Below are 22,409 nucleotides of genomic sequence, written 5' to 3' on the forward strand. Positions count from 1 at the left end.
CTATTTTTTTTTATCTATTTGAATTGGGACAGATACAAGCAAGTTGACATATTGACAAAACTAAGCCTGCTCCAAAGCCTGCAAAAATATGGTTCAACTGTATTTATAAACATAATATCTGTGTTGAAAAATGTTCAGCTCGGCCTATAGGCTTTTACCAAGTGTTTTCCACTAAACCAATCTATTTGATTAGTGGTCTGTAAATGTTCCCAATGGAAGGAAGCATAGAGGTTTTAGCAACAAAACAACTCAAGAGTTGTAAGACAAGTTCATAATACTATCTCATCTCAGTGGGAACATTAAGACGCAGGGTCTTTATCGCTCTCCAATAAAATTGGTGACATTTTCTTTCAAGTAATGTTGACCCTTAAAATCAAAATTCTTAAAATGTCTCTTTAATGTCTAAAGTAAGACTATTTAGTATATTTATCAAAAATAGTATAGGCTAGTATATTTATCATGAATAGTATAGGCTAGTATATTTATCATGAATAGTTTAGGCTAGTATATTTATCATGAATAGTATAGGCTAGTATATTTATCATGAATAGTATAGGCTAGTATATTTATCATGAATAGTATAGGCTGGTATATTTATCATGAAGAGTATAGGCTAGTATATTTATCATGAATAGTATAGGCTAGTATATTTATCATGAATAGTATAGGATAGTATATTTATCATGAATAGTATAGGCTAGTATATTTATCATGAAGAGTATAGGCTAGTATATTTATCATGAATAGTATAGGCTAGTATATTTATCATGAATAGTATAGGCTAGTATATGTATCATATAGTAGACCTATTGGTTCGTATTTGTATCATTCAATGGTTGTAAATGTATTAATGTCAGACGGAATTGATCGTTTATGAGATGATTTACGGTTCAACCTCAATGGGATGTTGATAGGCATGGTTAACTGTATTAGCCGATATATAATACACTGTAATAGTTATTATAGTATAACCTAGTAGTATAGTGTTATAGTAGTTTATTTTTACAGTAGGCTATATGTTATGAGTTCAGCCTGTATTTCTGACTGTTCATTTCTCTGCCGCTGAGATGCTGAGAGTTGGAGCTCAAGTCTCTCCGAGCCTTGCGAAGCAGCAGATGGGGCCGGGCCAGGCTCGATCTCACTGCGCATCTGGCGCTGCGCTTCCCGCCCTGTCGGTGAGGCTGCTCCAGGAGCTAAGCCCTATTAGCACCGTCTACTACGCAACTGGTGCCTCTTGCACACACAGCGCGCTCTGCCGGGTGGAAAGCTTAATCCTCACATGCGACAACTGGCCTTCAATCGCGCGGAGGTTTCATCAAGCCTCGAGGCAAAACAATCGAATTACTTAATTTGCTCATGGACATGAGGGCCTTGAGAACTTTATATTTAAAAAAAAACATTTATTAAACCTTGCATAATGTGTGCGTTTCATTATCTTGTTTTGTGGTTGTAAATTCTCATTTGATTATGATATAATTTAGAAGAGATGTAGAATAATATTGTTGAGATGAGAGAGTGGTGGTTATTCAGCGATAGGCCTGAGATCTGCAGGAACAGATGGATAAATAGTTTGCTAATTTAAGACTAAGAGTCAATAACGGCGTCTAACTGGCCTGCCTATCTGTCGGTCTGTCTGTAGCAGCGTCTGTGGTGACTGGTTATCATGATAACACAGTCTGCACATTAATATCACATCGTTACAGTTTAAACAATAACCGGTTGTTTCAGTTAAACGTTGATTAACATGTCCATGTTCCTGTTGGGCAGCCGGTTTCGGTAGTGGAGTGGGCGGATGGGTTTAGGGGTCTAGACGCTCCCGGAGTAATTGCGATAATTTGGGTTAAATAATTAGGCTTGAGGCTTTAAAACACTTTAAAAGCACCGTCCAGCCCTCACGTTGACTCACGTTCCGTTCTCCCTCCCTCCCTCCCTCCATCCCTCCCTCTCTCTCTGTGTGTGTGTGTGTGTGTGTGTGTGTGTGTGTGTGTGTGTGTGTGTGTGTGTGTGTGTGTGTGTGTGTGTGTGTGTGTGTGTGTGTGTGTGTGTGTGTGTGTGTGTGTGTGTGTGTGTGTGTGTGTGTGTGTGTGTGTGTGTCTGAATGTGTTATATCTGACAGACTGCTAGAGTCGTTCAGTACTGAGGCCGACAGAGAGAGCTGCAGGGCCTAACCGGAAGCACAGCCTTCTTCTGTCGTTTCACATTTCTATTTTCCTCTCTTCCCTCCCGAGCCGGCAGGCCCTTGCTCGCAATCTCTCTCTCTCACCCTACCGGCCCGTTACCCGTCTAACCAGCTCAGGACCACCCTGTGGGCACGCGCCCAGGTGAGTGCGGGTGGTTCGGATCATCATACTGACCGCCGTGTCTCACGCTGATTTCCCGTTCCTAGTCAGTGTCGGCAGCTGACCTCCGCGCACGCCCACGCCTGTCACACAATGGAGTCAGAGTCTTGTAGCGGTCTGCTCGAGGGCAACACCGCAGAGGACACTTCCCCTCAGCGCGTGAGCACGGCTTGAAGCGGCTCGATCCAAACCGACAAAAGAGTCTGAGTCGCCGTTTCCCTCACGAGCTCCAACCCTATCGCTCTTCTGCATGAGCTCAGAGCAGAAACACACACACACACGTCTCCTGGTAATATCACAAAGCCTCAACAATGTACTGTGAAACGACATTTTTTTGCCTATAAATGTACGTTATAAATGTCCACGATCCATTTACGACATAAAATAAAAGCAATGAGGTTTATTTCTCAAAGAAAATCCAGTGCTGTTAGCAGAAATGATTCCCTAATTATTCTCATTATTTCTCTCCACGAAATGATCTTCCTCCCAGGTATACACTCATTGCATAGCCTATATCTAATTTCCATAAAAACGAAATATTGTCGCTTAATTCCAAATACATCTGTAGCAGACGTTACGGTTTAATATGGGGTCAATTTGATTTAAATACAAGGATAATATAATACTAGTAATAATAATAATAAAGGCAATACATACGTCTATAATAATATATAATAATGATATTAATTACACAACAATAACGATAATAATTAAAATAAAACAATAATGATAATGGTAGTAGTAGTAATAATAATTGGCTTAATAGAGATTTGTTGACGTGAACGGCAATTAAGTGCTCTATTTGAAAAAACTAAATAGCCTACATGAAATTACATTTAGTTTAATAGATGAGAAAAAAATATTCTAAAACGAAAATACAGGTTTATTTAATAATCATAGCCTATATAAACGAGGGGATGTTTTGAAATCAACTTACATTTTTGTTGAAAATCCGATTCGTTTTGTAATAGCCTGGATTAAGCCATGTGGGTAAAACGAAGAAAGCAAACGGTCTGAAAATACAAACGAGCAAAAAGAAAATGTCCACAAAAATGGTAAAACATTTTGAAAGTGTCGGTTCCTTATTAGGCAAGATACAATATTTATTCCTTGTCTCCTGGGATGGAAGAAGCTAGCTCTTCTATTGTCCTCCATCCATTCCTCAGTGCTGATGCTTATTTTTCCAACTATATTATCAGGGGACCACCGACGACATCACAACAGAAATACCCTGCAAGTACAAAATCTGTGCGCCAGCCGGTGTGATGGTACAGAGGGAAAACGCTCGTGTTCCACCAGCTATCCGCGGCTCCGTGCAGGGACTTTTTCCACTTCTCTCGGTTTGGGGATTTTAACGGAAAGCATTTGTTCGATCAGGAGGAAAATCTGGTTAGCGGAGCAACACCATGTCCGCCACGTTCCCCGGTTTGGTCCATGATGCCGAGGTATTTATGTATTATCACTCTTCATTATCAATAACATTTAGGAATATAATCTACCAGTTACAGTAACCACACCTGTTTGCTACATGCATATTTAAAGTTATAGTAATCGCACCTGTTTGGTACAAGCGGATTTAAAGTAAAGTCGTTGTGATGCGTCTCCAGAAAGCAAAGCTTCAGATACCGTGGGTAATGGGAGAGGACTGGCTTCGGGAAACTGGACTTATTTGTTTTATTTGTGTGAAGAGTGAGGGAATAAAATGAGGGAGGCAGATGAGGCTTGTGTGTGTAAACCGGTACCGGGTGTGATTAGAACATTTAGGGCGGAACACTGGTGGCTCACTGCCTGCCACCCAGCGCGCGTTCAGAGCTGAGACCCAAATAATAATACAACAGCACGCGCTCTAAAACGCTGCACTGAAAATGACAGATACCGTGTACAACGCACACACACACTGAGGTCTTGCGCTGCTGTGCGTACCCCTCCCAGGCTCATGGAATCACATTTTCTTCGTGTTTTTTCTAAGAGCTTTGAGTGTTTGAGTTTGAGGTGTTAAGAGAGAGAGAGAGCGGTAAAGAGAGAGATGGTAAATGAAATGACACCCTGATATTTTCCTTTATTCCTCTCAGATACGTCATGACGGGTCCAACAGTTACCGTCTGATGCAACTCGGTTGCCTCGAGAGCGTCGCCAACTCTTCGGTGGCCTATAGCTCGTCCTCGCCGCTCACAGCCTACCCCGCGGCGGCTACAGAGTTCGCCTCGCCCTACTTCTCCACCAACCACCAGTACACCCCCCTGCACCACCAGTCCTTCCACTATGACTTCCAGCACTCCCACCCAGCCGTGGGCCCAGAAGCATATGGCCTCAACTCTCTCCACTCCGGGCAGTACTACCAGCAGATCCACCATGCAACACATGGAGATGCAGACTTCATCAACCTGCACAGCGCCCGTGCACTTAAGTCCTCGTGCCTGGACGAGCAGCAGCGGCGCGAGCTGGGCTGCCTGGACGCCTACCGGCGCCATGACCTGTCTTTGATGACGTCACACGGTGGGCAGTACGGCATGCACCACGACCAGAGGCTGCTGCCTGCAGCCGGTCTGGGGCTCCCTCCCCCCGGGGCGGATGACCTGCAGGTACCCCCTCTCCTCTTCTCTCTCCTCTCCTCCACTGTTGTCATCCTGATCAAACACCACCAATTCACCAAACAGCCACACTGGCTATAGTCCACCACGAAGTTTAATTTCAGACCCTAAATACTAAACCCTAGCCCCTATTTCCTAAACCCTAGCCCCTATTTCCTAAACCCTAACTCTTGTCACTCTCAAACACAGAGACACGAGCGTATCTCTGCTCTCTCACGCGCTGCAGAACTGACGAGGAGGATTCGGTCAAAATAAAATGGAATATTCCATGAATGAATATGGCATTAGGCTGATATTACATTAGATGGAGAGGAATTAAAAGATGAAGTAATCTAGAATACAACTGAATAGAATAAACTCTGCATTAAAACAGTTAATATGAGAAATTCACTCCCATTATTCAGTCCACACTCTATTTTACTCTAAATGCACGTGACCTATATTTTACATATTATTTTCGATGTAAAGAAATGGTGTGTGTGTGTCCGGCTGGTGAGGCGGTGAAAAGACGCTGGTTCTCTCTTCTCTTCTGAAAGCGGATTAAGGGATTGGGGTTCAGGGCACAATGGGCTGCTCGGGCACCGTAAAGCACCGTAGTTTATCCAATTACCGACTTAATGTCAATCAACTTGTTCTTTTATGCAGCGACATCTGAGCCGCTTCTCTGGTTAAACACACTGCTGCACTGGACAGAACAACTTCCAGCCTGCTGCACTGGCGCACTCCGCCGTGCACTGGACAGAACAACTTCCAGTTATCACTGCTGCACTGGACAGAACAACTTCCAGTTATCACTGCTGCACTGGACAGAACAACTTCCAGTTATCACTGTTGCACGAGACAGAAACATCTCGTTTTAAGCACGTTGCATCATTCCTTTATCGAATTATTCCTTTCTCAATTTTACAACCAAACTGGTAAGATACCAGAAGTAATTCAATTGGAAGTAAGTTAACCATAAATAATTAAACTACTAGGATACCAGACGTAATTCAACTGCTAGGATACCAGAAGTAATTCAACTACTAGGATACCAGACGTAATTCAACTGCTAGGATACCAGAAGTAATTCAACTACTAGGATACCAGAAGTAATTAAAAGTAATTCAATATGTAGAATACCTGAAGAAAATCATCTGCTAGACCTAGATATATATTTACCTGACTAATAGTACTAGTATAGGGATATTTGCTAACTACTTGTTTGTGGTATTAATATAGGATAATAACTAGTTAATTAATAATATTTATATGGGGCAATGTGATAACTTGTTGAATAATAATTTTAATAGCGTAGCATAGTAAAATAGTCTGCTGATAAGAGCTGTAATAATAATAATGATAATAATAATCACAATAATAACAATAACTAACAATAATAACAAAACCATAATAACAATAATAACAACAACAACAATAATAAGAACAATATTAAGAACAATAATAATAAGGAAGGTGTTCCAGATCCATGAGCCTACCGTATCTTTCTGTTGTGAATGTTCTCTTATTTAGGCCATTAGGATAACAGTTATGATTATTCTGATTATTCTGATTATTATTATAGATATTAAGAGTCTTGTTTTTATTTAGATGTTAATGTATTTCAATATGTCACCAACATTACCGCTTTCATTATGTAGATTGTTATCAGACCTTTGAGTGGCGTGTTGGTAAGAAGGGTTGCCCCCCCCACACACACACACACACACACACACACGCTAACACACACAAATGCACAAACACGAGCGAGCGCGAGGTCTTCGACCTTCTTTAGAAAATAAAGGCACGTGAACCTGAGCAGAACAGATGCAGTCTGTCTCGTGAGCACATCGCATTTTTTGAGCGCCTAAAGAGATTTCCATGCTCAACAAAAGAGCTGCCACACCTTTCCCCCGTCATGCTCCCTAACTCTTTCTCCCGTTAGACACTTAATGTATGCGAGACCTCTGCGTTTTGTATATTGATTTTATAATCACTTTAGCTTCGGAGTAAAAATGTTCTATACAGCCTAGTTTGTTAAAAAGACTTCCACGGCCTCTTCCGTGTGGAGCGAGAAAGACAGCCGAGTGTTTATTTTAATCAGGGTTGTGTCTGCACCCCGGCCGCTCGCGGCTCACACCGGGGATTAACGGGGTTCTTCTCAATAACAGCTCGTGTTCCTCAGTCGTTCGGATGACATCACTGATATCTCCATGTGTAACAGGTTCCACATCTGTGGTTAGGATCGGTTATAAGCGGTAACAACAGGTAGGCGCAGGTGTCAAACACACACACACACACACACACACACACACACACACACACACACACACACACACACACACACACACACACACACACACACACACACACACACACACACACACACACACCACTGTGGGCTGGGCTGAGCGTTCTCGTCCATCCTGAGGTTGACGCACTGCGCCAAGCGCGTGTGTGTGTTTCTGTATTCTGATTCTTGATTGTTTATCACCTTGTATTATTATTATTATTATTATTATTATTATTATTATTATTATTATCATTAATATGACGCTGTTTCAGGGCTCCGTGGAGGCGCAGTGTGGGCTTGTGCTCAATGGCCAAGGCGGCATCATCCGGAGAGGTAAGACACACCATAAACACACACACCATAAACACACACACCATAAACACACACACCTTGCAACCCACACCATAAACACACACACCTTGCAACCCACACCATAAACACACATTAACATGAATACCCATCTCCTTCCCTGTCTGGTAAAATTAACAATCGAAAAGACAAGATGGGAAGCATTATCTAAATCAAAGGAAAATATATTTTTGTTTTTCTAGACAATTTTATGACACACCACTGTACTATTTTTCATTTATCTCTCAGTTTGTGTTTAAAATGGTTAAAATGGTTTGTGTTTAAAAGGATATCACGTCAATCCAGAGAATTCTACTACTATGCCTCAAGCTGTAATGTCGGGTTTAATTGACGCTATCAGTGCACTTTCCATTGTAGAATAGAGAGCACGTAATTCTTTCTCTCAGATCTGTCATTCTCCTAACCAACTCCATTATCAAAATTAACAATGAAAAGAAGAAACCAAAATTAATATTGCCTAACAATGATAAAAATGACAACAACAATAATAATAATAATAACAGTAATAATAATAATACATATATCAATAAGTTATAGTAAGAGTTATAATAACAGAAATAATAACAGTTATAATTACTGTTGTAATAACAGCAATATCACTAACAATAATAACAGTAATATTAGTAATAATAATAACAGTAATATTAGCAACATTAATAACAGTAATATTAGTAATAACATTAATAATAGCAATAATAACAGTAATATTAGTAATAATAATAACAGTAATATTAGTAATAACATTAATAATAGCAATAATAATAACAGTAATATTAGCAACATTAATAACAGTAATATTAGTAATAATAATAACAGTAATATTAGTAATAACATTAATAATAGCAATAATAACAGTAATATTAGTAATAATAATAATAGTAATAATAATAACAGTAATATTAATAACAGTAATATTAGTAATAACATTAATAATAGCAATAATAACAGTAATATTAGTAATAATAATATTAGTAATAATAATAACAGTAATAATAATAACAGTAATAATAGCAACAATAATAACATTAATAATAATAACAATAATAACAGTAATAATAGCAATAATAATAACAGCAATATTAGTAACAATAACAACAGTAATATTAGTAACAATAACAACAGTAATATTAGTAACAATAATAACAGTAATAATAGTAATAACATTAATAATAATAACAATAATAACATTAATAATAGCAACAACAATAACAGTAATAATAGTAATAACATTAATAATAATAACAATAACATTAATAATAGCAACAATAATAACAGTAATAATAGTAATAACAGTAATAATAATAACAATAATAACATTAATAATAGCAACAATAATAACAGTAATAATAGTAATAACAGTAATAATAATAACAATAATAACATTAATAATAGCAACAACAATAACAGTAATAATAGTAATAACAGTAATAATAATAATAACAGTAAGAATAGTAACAATAATAACAGTAATAATAATAATAATAACAACAGTAATAATAATAATAACAGTAATAATAGTAATAATAATAACAACAGTAATAATAATAATAACAGTAATAATAGTAATAATAATAATAACAGTAATAATAATAATAACAGTAATAATAGTAATAATAATAACAACAGTAATAATAGTAATAATAATAACAACAGTAATAATAATAACAACAGTAATAATAGTAATAATAGTAACAGTTGTACTAGTAATAAGGACAACAGTTATAATTACAGTTGTATTAACAGAAATAGTCGTAATAATACAGTAATAATAGTAACAATAATAACTGTAAAAATAGTAACAATAATAACAGTAGCAACAATAACAGTAATAATAACAGCTGTAATAACAGTAATAATAACAGTCATACAGACAGTTCTAATAACAGTTCTAGTAATCATAATAATATTTGTTATAATAACAGTAATTCTAGTAATAATAACAGTAATAATAACAGTTATAGTAACCGTAATAATAATAGTAATAATAACAGTAATAATAACAGTAATAATAACAGTTATAGTAACAGTAATAATAATAGTAATAATAACAGTAATAATAACAGTAATAACAATTACAGTAATAATAAAGGTAATAATAATGACACTAATAATAGTAATAATAATAATAACAGTAATAGGATGAATATTAATAACATAAATAATATAGTTATAATAACACAAATAATTACAGTAATAATAACAATAATAATAGTAATTCTAACAGTTATAATGATAGTCGTTTGGTAATTTCATTGTTTGGCCTTCACAGTAATAACATAATAAAAAAAAAAAAGGTAATTTCATTGTGTTGGCCTTCACAGTAATAATGGAAGGATGTTTTGATGTTATTTCATTATGTTGAGCTTCACAGTAATAACATAATTATTTTTTTGTATGTAATTTCATTGTGTTGGCCTTCACAGTAATAATGGAAGGATGTTTTGGTAATTTCATTGTTTGGCCTTCACAGTAATAACATAATTATTTTTTTTATGTAATTTCATTGTGTTGGCCTTCACAGTAATAATGGAAGGATGTTTTGGTAATTTCATTGTTTGGCCTTCACAGTAATAACATAATTTTTTTTTTGTATGTAATTTCATTGTGTTGGCCTTCACAGTAATAATGGAAGGATGTTTTGGTAATTTCATTGTTTGGCCTTCACAGTAATAACATAATTTATTTTTGTATGTAATTTCATTGTGTTGGCCTTCACAGTAATAATGGAAGGATGTTTTGGTAATTTCATTGTTTGGCCTTCACAGTAATAACATAATAATTTTTTTATGTAATTTCATTGTGTTGGCCTTCACAGTAATAATGGAAGGATGTTTTGGTAATTTCATTGTTTGGCCTTCACAGTAATAACATAATAATTTTTTAATGTAATTTCATTGTGTTGGCCTTCACAGTAATAATGGAAGGATGTTTTGATGTTATTTCATTATGTTGAGCTTCACAGTAATAACGGAAGGATGTTTTAATGTCATTAGTGAAAACTTATGGCTGTTTTTATTACTTGTTATCTTTGACAAATTGGAAATTAACTGTATAATGAAATATATCCTGAGGGTGTAGAAATAGATCATTACAACCCTGAATGTTATTCCTGCTGATTTGAATCCACTAGGCTGTTGACTTTTCCATTTGTTTGTGTGGTAAAGTAAATAAAATGTCAATTAAAAACCAAAATTAGAACATTTAAATAAAAACTTTTAGCTAGAGCTAAAGGGACAACAAAAATCAAACAGCTTTCTGGTATTTTACCCATCACTTTCTGTTGATGTGAAAGTATTTTACCCATCACTTTCTGTTGATGTGAAAGTATTTTACCCCATCACTTTCTGTTGATGTGAAAGTATTTTACCCATTCCCTTTCTGTTGATGTGAAAGTATTTTACCCATTCCCTTTCTGTTGATGTGAAAGTATTTTACCCCATCACTTTCTGTTGATGTGAAAGTATTTTACCCATCACTTTCTGTTGATGTGAAAGTATTTTACCCCATCACTTTCTGTTGATGTGAAAGTATTTTACCCATCACTTTCTGTTGATGTGAAAGTATTTTACCCATCACTTTCTGTTGATGTGAAAGTATTTTACCCATCACTTTCTGTTGATGTGAAAGTATTTTACCCCATCACTTTCTGTTGATGTGAAAGTATTTTACCCATCACTTTCTGTTGATGTGAAAGTATTTTACCCATCACTTTCTGTTGATGTGAAAGTATTTTACCCATCACTTTCTGTTGATGTGAAAGTATTTTACCCATCACTTTCTGTTGATGTGAAAGTATTTTACCCCATCACTTTCTGTTGATGTGAAAGTATTTTACCCATCACTTTCTGTTGATGTGAAAGTATTTTACCCCATCACTTTCTGTTGATGTGAAAATATTTTACCCATCACTTTCTGTTGATGTGAAAGAAGCAAAGAAGGCTGTTATTATTCCGTTATTCTCGAGCTATAAACACGTGTAGTCGTCCACCGAGCAGCCTGTGTCTAGTAGTTCATGTTTCATAAATCAAATCAAAGTTTATTTGTCACGTGCACCGAGTACAACAGGTGTAGTAGACCTCACAGTGAAATGCTGAATACAACAGGTGTAGTAGACCTCACAGTGAAATGCTGAATACAACAGGTGTAGTAGACCTCACAGTGAAATGCTGAATACAACAGGTGTAGTAGACCTCACAGTGAAATGCTGAATACAACAGGTGTAGTAGACCTCACAGTGAAATGCTGAATACAACAGGTGTAGTAGACCTCACAGGGAAATGCTGAATACAACAGGTGTAGTAGACCTTACAGTGAAATGCTTACTTACAGGCTCTAACCAATAGTGCAAAAAAGGTATTAGGTGAACAATAGGTAAGTAAAGAAATAAAAACAAGTGTAAAAAGACCGTGAAAAATAACAGTAGAGAGGCTATATACAGTAGAGAGGCTATATACAGTAGAGAGGCTATATACAGTAGAGGGGCTATATACAGTAGAGAGGCTATATACAGTAGAGAGGCTATATACAGTAGAGAGGCTATATACAGTAGAGAGGCTATATACAGTAGAGGGGCTATATACAGTAGAGAGGCTATATACAGTAGAGGGGCTATATACAGTAGAGAGGCTATATACAGTAGAGAGGCTATATACAGTAGAGAGGCTATATACAGTAGAGAGGCTATATACAGTAGAGGGGCTATATACAGTAGAGAGGCTATATACAGTAGAGGGGCTATATACAGTAGAGAGGTTATATACAGTAGAGAGGCTATATACAGTAGAGAGGTTATATACAGTAGAGAGGCTATATACAGTAGAGAGGCTATATACAGTAGAGAGGCTATATACAGTAGAGAGGTTATATACAGTAGAGAGGCTATATACAGTAGAGAGGCTATATAAGGTAGAGAGGCTATATACAGTAGAGAGGCTATATACAGTAGAGAGGCTATATACAGTAGAGAGGCTATATAAGGTAGAGAGGCTATATACAGTAGAGAGGCTGTATACAGTAGAGAGGCTATATACAGTAGAGAGGTTATATACAGTAGAGAGGCTATATACAGTAGAGAGGCTATATACAGTAGAGAGGTTATATACAGTAGAGAGGCTATATACAGTAGAGAGGCTATATACAGTAGAGAGGCTATATAAGGTAGAGAGGCTATATACAGTAGAGAGGCTATATACAGTAGAGAGGCTATATACAGTAGAGAGGCTATATAAGGTAGAGAGGCTATATACAGTAGAGAGGCTATATACAGTAGGGAGGCTATATACAGTAGAGAGGCTATATACAGTAGAGAGGATATATACAGTAGAGAGGCTATATACAGTAGAGAGGCTATATAAGATAGAGAGGCTATATACAGTAGAGAGGCTATATACAGTAGGGAGGCTATATACAGTAGAGAGGCTATATACAGTAGGGAGGCTATATACAGTAGAGAGGCTATATACAGTAGAGAGGATATATACAGTAGAGAGGCTGTATACATTAGAGAGGCTACAAACAGTAGAGAGGCTATATACAGTAGAGAGGCTATATACAGTAGGGAGGCTATATACAGTAGAGAGGCTATATACAGTAGAGAGGCTACATACAGTAGAGAGGCTATATACAGCGGCATAAACTGTCTAGGTGTGTGTGTATATGTGTGTGTGTGCTACTCTGTCTAGGTGGGTTTTTTTGAGGGGGGTGTTCAGGTAGCTTGATGCGGAATCTCTCCGCTATCACTTTTGGTTAATGGTGTGTAGGATTTAGCCGCGAGCTCCACTGCTCCAACCATCACAACCAATAATCTTTGCTTTACCTCGCGCTCCCGTATCGATAGCTTCTCTCGCCTCGGGCGACCGCTTTGATATGCTAATGCGGCGCGGCCCGAATTCAGCTGAGATCATATTAATGTTGTTCTTTCTGACGCCGGCTTTGGCGCCATGAATATTCACACAACCTTTTTCAAAAGAAATCTCTCCAGAAACGCGACTCCTACTTAGAGCACTGTCTGTGTTTTAATCACCAGCATCCCACCAAGCCTTCAGCATCTGATCAAGCTTATCACCCTCCGCGTGCACGCGCCCTCTCTCAGACGGCTGCTGGGTTTGTGTGGGCTGTGCTGCCTTGTGACAGGTGCTATAAACATTGTGGTTAAAATAGGAGGAGAATGACATTTGGCCCATGTCTCATTTTCTTTAATTTTCATGGTAAACTTGTAAAAGGCGCTTGATTCCGAGTGTGATCCCGCCGCTGCCCGAGGCTACTCTCCGCTGCTTAAATAGAGCTATCGCCTCTGGGCCCACGAGCTCCACCGTACTATCGGCAATAGCTCCTTTTCCATTGCCCGTGGCAACATAAAATACAAACTACTTTGATTCAAAACATTTTTGGAGGAATTACTATGATGTGAACTCACAGCTTTCAGAGATGTGAGCCTGACTGACATGCCAGGCCGGAAACTGTCACACAGCCGGAATTCCCACACACACACACACACACACACACACACACACACACACACACACACACACACACACACACACACACACACACACACACACACACACACACACACACACACACACACACTCACACACACACGCGCGCGTGCACACACGCACCCGCACACACACGCACACACACGTACACGTTATTAGCCTATGACCATATTTAATCCTGTATCAAATAGTGAAAGAATATGGCTGGATTTGCAAGCCTTATTTAAATGAAAGTGAATCAATGTCTGTGTTCTCATTGATAAAGTGTTGTCAGTCCATCCTCCCTGTTACCCTGATGCTCTGCCTCCTAGACTCCTAGCAGCTGCTAGGGCTGTTTTCTATTTGTATTTGTTAGGGAACATCAATCTTTTAACCTTGTCTAATACAACTACACATGTTTAATGGTGAGCGAGCGTTGAGCCTTTTCTTTTCCAATTATATTTATCAGGGATCCCCATTAGTTCCCTGCCAAGGCAGCAGCTACTCTTCCTGGGGTTTATCAGGGATCCCCATTAGTTCCCTGCCAAGGCAGCAGCTACTCTTCCTGGGGTTTATCAGGGATCACCATTAGTTCCTGTCAAGGCAGCAGCTGCTCTTCCTGGGGTTTATTATGGATCCCCATTAGTTCCTGCCAAGGCAGCAGCTACTCTTCCTGGGGTTTATTATGGATCCCCATTAGTTCCTGCCAAGGCAGCAGCTACTCTTCCTGGGGTTTATTATGGATCCCCGTTAGTTCCTGCCAAGGCAGCAGCTACTCTTCCTGGGGTTTATTATGGATCCCCATTAGTTCCCTGCCAAGGCAGCAGCTACTCTTCCTGGGGTTTATCAGGGATCCCCATTAGTTCCCTGCCAAGGCAGCAGCTACTCTTCCTGGGGTTTATCAGGGATCCCCATTAGTTCCCTGCCAAGGCAGCAGCTACTCTTCCTGGGGTACAATGCGTTTGGGTTAGGGTTACTTACATTACATATAAAACAAAATATACAAATGTACATCATATAAAATTATTACACCACTACATATATGCAATATAAATGTATAATACCACCAAACAACAATATTACAATGTACGTGTGTGTAGTGTGCGTATGTGTGTGTCTGTACCTGTTAGTGTGTCTCTTCACAGTCCCCGCTGTTCCATAAAATGTATTTTTATGTTTTTAAATCTGATTCTACTGCTGCATCAGTTACTTGATGTGGAATATTGTTCCATGTAGTCATGGCTCTATGTAGTACTGTGCTCCTCCCATAGTCTGTTCTGGACTTGGGGACTGTGAAGAGACCTCTGGTGGCATGTCTTGTGGGGTATGGATGGGTGTCTGAGCTGTGTGCCAGTAGTTTAAACAGACCTCTGGTGGCTTGTCTTGTGGGGTATGCATGGGTGTCTGAGCTGTGTGCCAGTAGTTTAAACAGACAGCTCGGTGCATTCAACATGTCAATACCTCTCATAAATACAAGTAGTGATGAAGTCAATCTCTCCTCCACTTTGAGCCAGGAGAGATTGACATGCATATTATTAATATTAGCTCTCTGTGTTCATCCAAGGGCCAGCCGTGCTGCCCTGTTCTGAGACAATTGTAATTTTCCTAAGTCCCTCTTTGTGGCACCTGACCACATGACTGAACAATAGTCCAGGTGAGACAAAACTAGGGCCTGTAGGACCTGCCTTGTTGATAGTGTTGTTAAGAAGGTAGAAACTAGGGCCTGTAGGACCTGCCTTGTTGATAGTGCAGAGCAGTGCTTTATTATGGACAGACTTCTCCCCATCTTAGCTACTGTTGTATCAATATGTTTTGACCAGGACAGTTCACAATCTAGTGTTACTCCAAGCAGTTTAGTCACCTGGCGCACGGGTCCCACCTCGACAACATCCGGTGAAATTGCAGAGCGCCAAATTCAAAATACAGAAAACGTAATATTAAACCTTCATGATAATACAAGTGTCATTCATGATTCTTTAGCTTAGTCTTGGCAATCTAACCGCATCGTCGGATTTCAAAAAGGCTTTACGGCGAAAGCACAGCATTCGATTATCTGAGGTCAGCGCCCCACAACAACATATTATCCAAACAAGCACAGGCGTCACAATATCCCAAATAGCAATAAAATAAGTCACTCACCTTTGAAGATCTTCCTCTGATCGCATTCACAAGAGTCCCAGGAACACAATGAATGGTCATTTTGTTCGATAAATTCCATATTTATATCCCAAATAGTCAGTTTAGTAGGCGTCATTGAGTTCAGTAATCCACCTGTTCAGAATGCAGACATAGGAGTTCCAAAGGTTACCAGTAAAGTTTATCCAAACAAATCAAACGACATTTGTAATTCATTATTAGGTACTCTAATATCTAAATAAACGATAATATTTCATACGGAGCAAACTATATTCAATAGGAAAGGAAAAGAATGCAGCGCGCTCCCTCGGTCACGTGCGCAATGAGACTAGTTTTGCCAACTATTCCTCGTTGGTTTTTCAGAATACAAGCCTGAAACCATGTATAAAGACTGTTGACATCTAGTGGAAGCCATAGGAACTGCAATTTGGGATGCGGAAGTCTTTGGTTTCAATAGCTTAAGCTTGGAATTGGCTGGCAGGTCAACAGAAAAAAAAATTGGTCCTCAGGTTTTTGCCTGCCAAATCAGTTCTGTTATACTCACAGACATAATTTTAACAGTTTTAGATACTTTAGAGGGTTTTCTATCCAATACTACCATGCATATGCATATCCTAGCTTCTGGGCCTGGAGGGGGTTAGGAGGTTAGGGGTAGTTAGTGGGGTTAGGAGGTAAGGGGGTAGTTAGTGGGGTTAGGAGGTTAGGGGGTAGTTAGTGGGGTTAGGAGGTTAGGGGGTAGTTAGTGGGGTTAGGAGGTTAGGGGGTAGTTAGTGGGGTTAGGAGGTTAGGGGGTAGTTAGTGGGGTTAGGAGGTTAGGGGGTAGTTAGTGGGGTTAGGAGGTTAGGGGGTAGTTAGTTGGGTTAGGAGGTTAGGGGGTAGTTAGTGGGGTTAGGAGGTTAGGGGTAGTTAGTGGGGTTAGGAGGTTAGGGGGTAGTTAGTGGGGTTAGGAGGTTAGGGGGTAGTTAGTGGGGTTAGGAGGTTAGGGGGTAGTTAGTGGGGTTAGGAGGTTAGGGGGTAGTTAGTGGGGTTAGGAGGTTAGGGGGTAGTTAGTGGGGTTAGGAGGTTAGGGGGTAGTTAGTGGGGTTAGGAGGTTAGGGGGTAGTTAGTTGGGTTAGGAGGTTAGGGGGTAGTTAGTGGGGTTAGGAGGTTAGGGGGTAGTTAGTGGGGTTAGGAGGTTAGGGGGTAGTTAGTGGGGTTAGGAGGTTAGGGGGTAGTTAGTGGGGTTAGGAGGTTAGGGGGTAGTTAGTGGGGTTAGGAGGTTAGGGGGTAGTTAGTGGGGTTAGGAGGTTAGGGGGTAGTTAGTGGGGTTAGGAGGTTAGGGGGTAGTTAGTGGGGTTAGGAGGTTAGGGGGTAGTTAGTGGGGTTAGGAGGTTAGGGGGTAGTTAGTGGGGTTAGGAGGTTAGGGGGTAGTTAGTGGGGTTAGGAGGTTAGGGGGTAGTTAGTGGGGTTAGGAGGTTAGGGGGTAGTTAGTGGGGTTAGGAGGTTAGGGGGTAGTTAGTGGGGTTAGGAGGTTAGGGGGTAGTTAGTTGGGTTAGGAGGTTAGGGGGTAGTTAGTGGGGTTAGGAGGTTAGGGGTAGTTAGTGGGGTTAGGAGGTTAGGGGGTAGTTAGTTGGGTTAGGAGGTTAGGGGGTAGTTAGTGGGGTTAGGAGGTTAGGGGGTAGTTAGTGGGGTTAGGAGGTTAGGGGGTAGTTAGTGGGGTTAGGAGGTTAGGGGGTAGTTAGTGGGGTTAGGAGGTTAGGGGGTAGTTAGTGGGGTTAGGAGGTTAGGGGGTAGTTAGTTGGGTTAGGAGGTTAGGGGGTAGTTAGTGGGGTTAGGAGGTTAGGGGGTAGTTAGTGGGGTTAGGAGGTTAGGGGGTAGTTAGTGGGGTTAGGAGGTTAGGGGGTAGTTAGTGGGGTTAGGAGGTTAGGGGGTAGTTAGTGGGGTTAGGAGGTTAGGGGGTAGTTAGTGTGGTTAGGAGGTTGGGGGTAGTTAGTGGGGTTAGGGTTAGGAGGGTAGGGTTGGGTAGGGGTTAGGAGGTTAGGGTTAGGGTTAGGAGGTTAGGGTTAGGAGGTTAGGGGGGGTTAGGGGGTTAGAGTTAGGAGGTTAGGAGGTTAGGAGGTTAGGGTTAGGGTTAGGAGGTTAGGGGGGGTTAGGGTTAGGAGGTTAGGGGGGGTTAGGGTTAGGAGGTTAGGGGTGGTTAGGGGGTTAGGGTTAGGAGGTTAGGGGGGTTAGGAGGTTAGGGTTAGGGTTAGGGTTAGGAGGTTAGGGGGGTTAGGAGGTTAGGGGGGTTAGGAGGTTAGGGGGGTTAGGTTAGGGTGGGGTTAGGAGGTTAGGGGGGAGTTAGGAGGTTAGGAGGTTAGGGGGGTTAGGAGGTTAGTGGGGGTTAGGAGGTTAGGGGGGGTTAGGAGGTTAGGAGGTTAGGGGGGTTAGGAGGTTAGGGGGGGTTAGGAGGTTAGGGTTAGGTTAGGGGGGTTAGGAGGTAGGGGGGGGTTAGGAGGTTAGGGTCTGGTGCCTGAGACCGCGGGTAGGGTATGGTTAGGGCTAGTGTTTGTTTAACATGTGTATCTGTGTTCTATCTAGGAGGTACCTGTGTGGTTAGGGTTAGGGTTAGGAGGTTAGGGTTAGTGTTTATTTAACATGTGTATCTGTGTTCTATCTAGGAGGTACCTGTGTGGTGAACCCTACAGATCTGTTCTGCTCTGTGCCGGGCCGTCTGTCCCTCCTGAGCTCAACCTCTAAATATAAAGTCACCATCGCTGAGGTGAAGAGACGGCTCTCGCCTCCAGAGTGTCTCAACGCCTCACTTCTGGGAGGAATATTACGCAGGTCCCCCCCCCCCCCCCCCCCGGCGCCCCCCCCCCCCCCCCGCGCGCACACACACACACACACACACGCGTGCACACACACACACCCACACACACACACACGCTCACACACTCAATACTACTAAACATTTTGAAGCTAAACATATATATAATTTTCAAAGACTGAAATGATAACAAAAACATGAATAACAGATTACTGCTATTAGCCCATAGAAACACATTGAATAACAGATTACTGCTATTAGCCCATAGAAACACATTGAATAACAGATTACTGCTATTAGCCCATAGAAACACATTGAATAACAGATTACTGCTATTAGCCCATAGAAACACATTGAATAACAGATTACTGCTATTAGCCAATAGAAACACATTGAATAACAGATTACTGCTATTAGCCCATAGAAACACATTGAATAACAGATTACTGCTATTAGCCCATAGAAACACATTGAATAACAGATTACTCCTATTAACCCATAGAAACACATTGAATAACAGATTACTGCTATTAGCCCATAGAAACACATTGAATAACAGATTACTGCTATTAGCCAATAGAAACACATTGAATAACAGATTACTGCTATTAGCCCATAGAAACACATTGAATAACAGATTACTGCTGTTAGCCCATAGAAACACATTGAATAACAGATTACTGCTATTAGCCCATAGAAACACATTGAATAACAGATTACTGATATTAGCCAATAGAAACACATTGAATAACAGATTACTGCTATTAGCCCATAGAAACACATTGAATAACAGATTACTGCTATTAGCCCATAGAAACACATTGAATAACAGATTACTGCTATTAGCCAATAGAAACACATTGAATAACAGATTACTGCTATTAGCCCATAGAAACACATTGAATAACAGATTACTGCTATTAGCCCATAGAAACACATTGAATAACAGATTACTGCTGTTAGCCCATAGAAACACATTGAATAACAGATTACTGCTATTAGCCAATAGAAACACATTGAATAACAGATTACTGCTATTAGCCCATAGAAACACATTGAATAACAGATTACTGCTATTAGCCCATAGAAACACATTGAATAACAGATTACTGCTATTAGCCAATAGAAACACATTGAATAACAGATTACTGCTATTAGCCCATAGAAACACATTGAATAACAGATTACTGCTATTAGCCCATAGAAACACATTGAATAACAGATTACTGCTATTAGTCCATAGAAACACATTGAATAACAGATTACTGCTATTAGCCCATAGAAACACATTGAATAACAGATTACTGCTATTAGCCCATAGAAACACATTGAATAACAGATTACTGCTATTAGCCCATAGAAACACATTGAATAACAGATTACTGCTATTAGCCCATAGAAACACATTGAATAACAGATTACTGCTATTAGCCCATAGAAACACATTGAATAACAGATTACTGCTATTAGCCAATAGAAACACATTGAATAACAGATTACTGCTATTAGCCCATAGAAACACATTGAATATCAGATTACTGTTATTAGCCCATAGAAACACATTGAATATCAGATTACTGCTATTAGCCAATAGAAACACATTGAATAACAGATTACTGCTATTAGCCCATAGAAACACATTGAATAACAGATTACTGCTATTAGCCAATAGAAACACATTGAATAACAGATTACTGCTATTAGCCCATAGAAACACATTGAATATCAGATTACTGCTATTAGCCCATAGAAACACATTGAATAACAGATTACTGCTATTAGCCCATAGAAACACATTGAATAACAGATTACTGCTATTAGCCCATAGAAACACATTAAATAACAGATTACTGCTATTAGCCCATAGAAACACATTGAATAACAGATTACTGCTATTAGCCCATAGAAACACATTGAATAACAGATTACTGCTATTAGCCCATAGAAACACATTGAATAACAGATTACTGCTATTAGCCCATAGAAACACATTGAATAACAGATTACTGCTATTAGCCAATAGAAACACATTGAATAACAGATTCACTACATGGAACAACAGTCCCCCAATATTTTTTAAGTGTCTCTCCTATATCTGTTTAAGAAAGATCAGGAAACATATATAATTTTTTACATGTATTTAACCCTTTATTTTTTACAATAAACAGTCTCCATATATAGTTCCATTCATTTCAACTGATACCGGGGGACCTTCAGACGAATCCAGTGAGGCCTGGGGGGGATCCTAGAGCAAAACAACATCTCACCTTTCTACAGGGGGGTCATATTAGTGTGTAGCGTAAACGGTTCAGACGCTACATACAGAGGTTGGCAGATCGGCTGTATCGACTTAAGATGAATCCCAAGACGCATCTTGGGGGCGTAGAGCAAACCGTTCGGACGCTACAGACGATTTCATGAGAAGACCGATTTTCGGGATGTCTCCTGGTCTGACCAACACTGCTCTAGCTCCGTTACCTTTCACCCCAGATGGGATGTCTCCTGGTCTGTTACCTTTCACCCCAGATGGGATGTCTCCTGGTCTGTTACCTTTCACCCCAGATGGGATGTCTCCTGGTCTGATACCTTTCACCCCAGATGGGATGTCTCCTGGTCTGTTACCTTTCACCCCAGATGGGATGTCTCCTGGTCTGTTACCTTTCACCCCAGATGGGATGTCTCCTGGTCTGTTACCTTTCACCCCAGATGGGATGTCTCCTGGTCTGTTACCTTTCACCCCAGATGGGATGTCTCCTGGTCTGTTACCTTTCACCCCAGATGGGATGTCTCCTGGTCTGTTACCTTTCACCCCAGATGGGATGTCTCCTTGTCTGTTACCTTTCACCCCAGATGGGATGTCTCCTGGTCTGTTACCTTTCACCCCAGATGGGATGTCTCCTGGTCTGTTACCTTTCACCCCAGATGGGATGTCTCCTGGTCTGTTACCTTTCACCCCAGATGGGATGTCTCCTGGTCTGTTACCTTTCACCCCAGATGGGATGTCTCCTGGTCTGTTACCTTTCACCCCAGATGCGGAAGTGCGATATATGCAGATGTGGTGGATTGAGATGCATCCAATGCAAAAAACAATACAGATATCTCAAGCTTAAACTGCCAGAGATGAAACCTAATGCTAATGCTAATTATATTACTGCGTGTGACCGGACATCAACTTTAGGGGGTTAATTAATTATTTTAATGAGATGATAGTATATTTTATTTTATTGCTGTGATAATGTATTCTAATGCAGAGCTAAGTCTAAGAATGGTGGTCGTTGTCTGAGAGAGAAGTTGGATCGACTGGGACTCAATCTGCCAGCTGGACGGAGAAAAGCTGCCAATGTTACACTCCTCACCTCTCTGGTGGAAGGTAGGAATAACTCATCCCTCTATCCTCCCTCTAAACCTAATAAAACTAATTCCTCTATCAATCTACAT

At 39.9% G+C, this 22,409-nt stretch overlaps 1 protein-coding gene across 1 annotated transcript in view; it reads left to right on the forward strand.

Moving 5' to 3' along the window:
• Positions 1–2,943: 2,943 nt before the first annotated feature.
• Positions 2,944–22,409, forward strand: part of tfap2d (transcription factor AP-2 delta (activating enhancer binding protein 2 delta)) — a 37,805-nt gene continuing 18,339 nt past the window's right edge. Inside the window, exons 1-5 of the mRNA XM_045721250.2 lie at positions 2,944–3,784; positions 4,412–4,921; positions 7,475–7,535; positions 18,823–18,988; positions 22,223–22,341. Coding sequence (XP_045577206.1) covers positions 3,746–3,784; positions 4,412–4,921; positions 7,475–7,535; positions 18,823–18,988; positions 22,223–22,341 — 895 coding nt within the window. The 5' untranslated portion in view covers positions 2,944–3,745. The remainder of the gene's footprint in view (positions 3,785–4,411; positions 4,922–7,474; positions 7,536–18,822; positions 18,989–22,222; positions 22,342–22,409) is intronic.

Source organism: Salmo salar, chromosome 06, assembly GCF_965601325.2.
Source record: "Salmo salar chromosome 06, fSalSal1, whole genome shotgun sequence".
Classification (NCBI taxonomy): domain Eukaryota; kingdom Metazoa; phylum Chordata; class Actinopteri; order Salmoniformes; family Salmonidae; genus Salmo; species Salmo salar.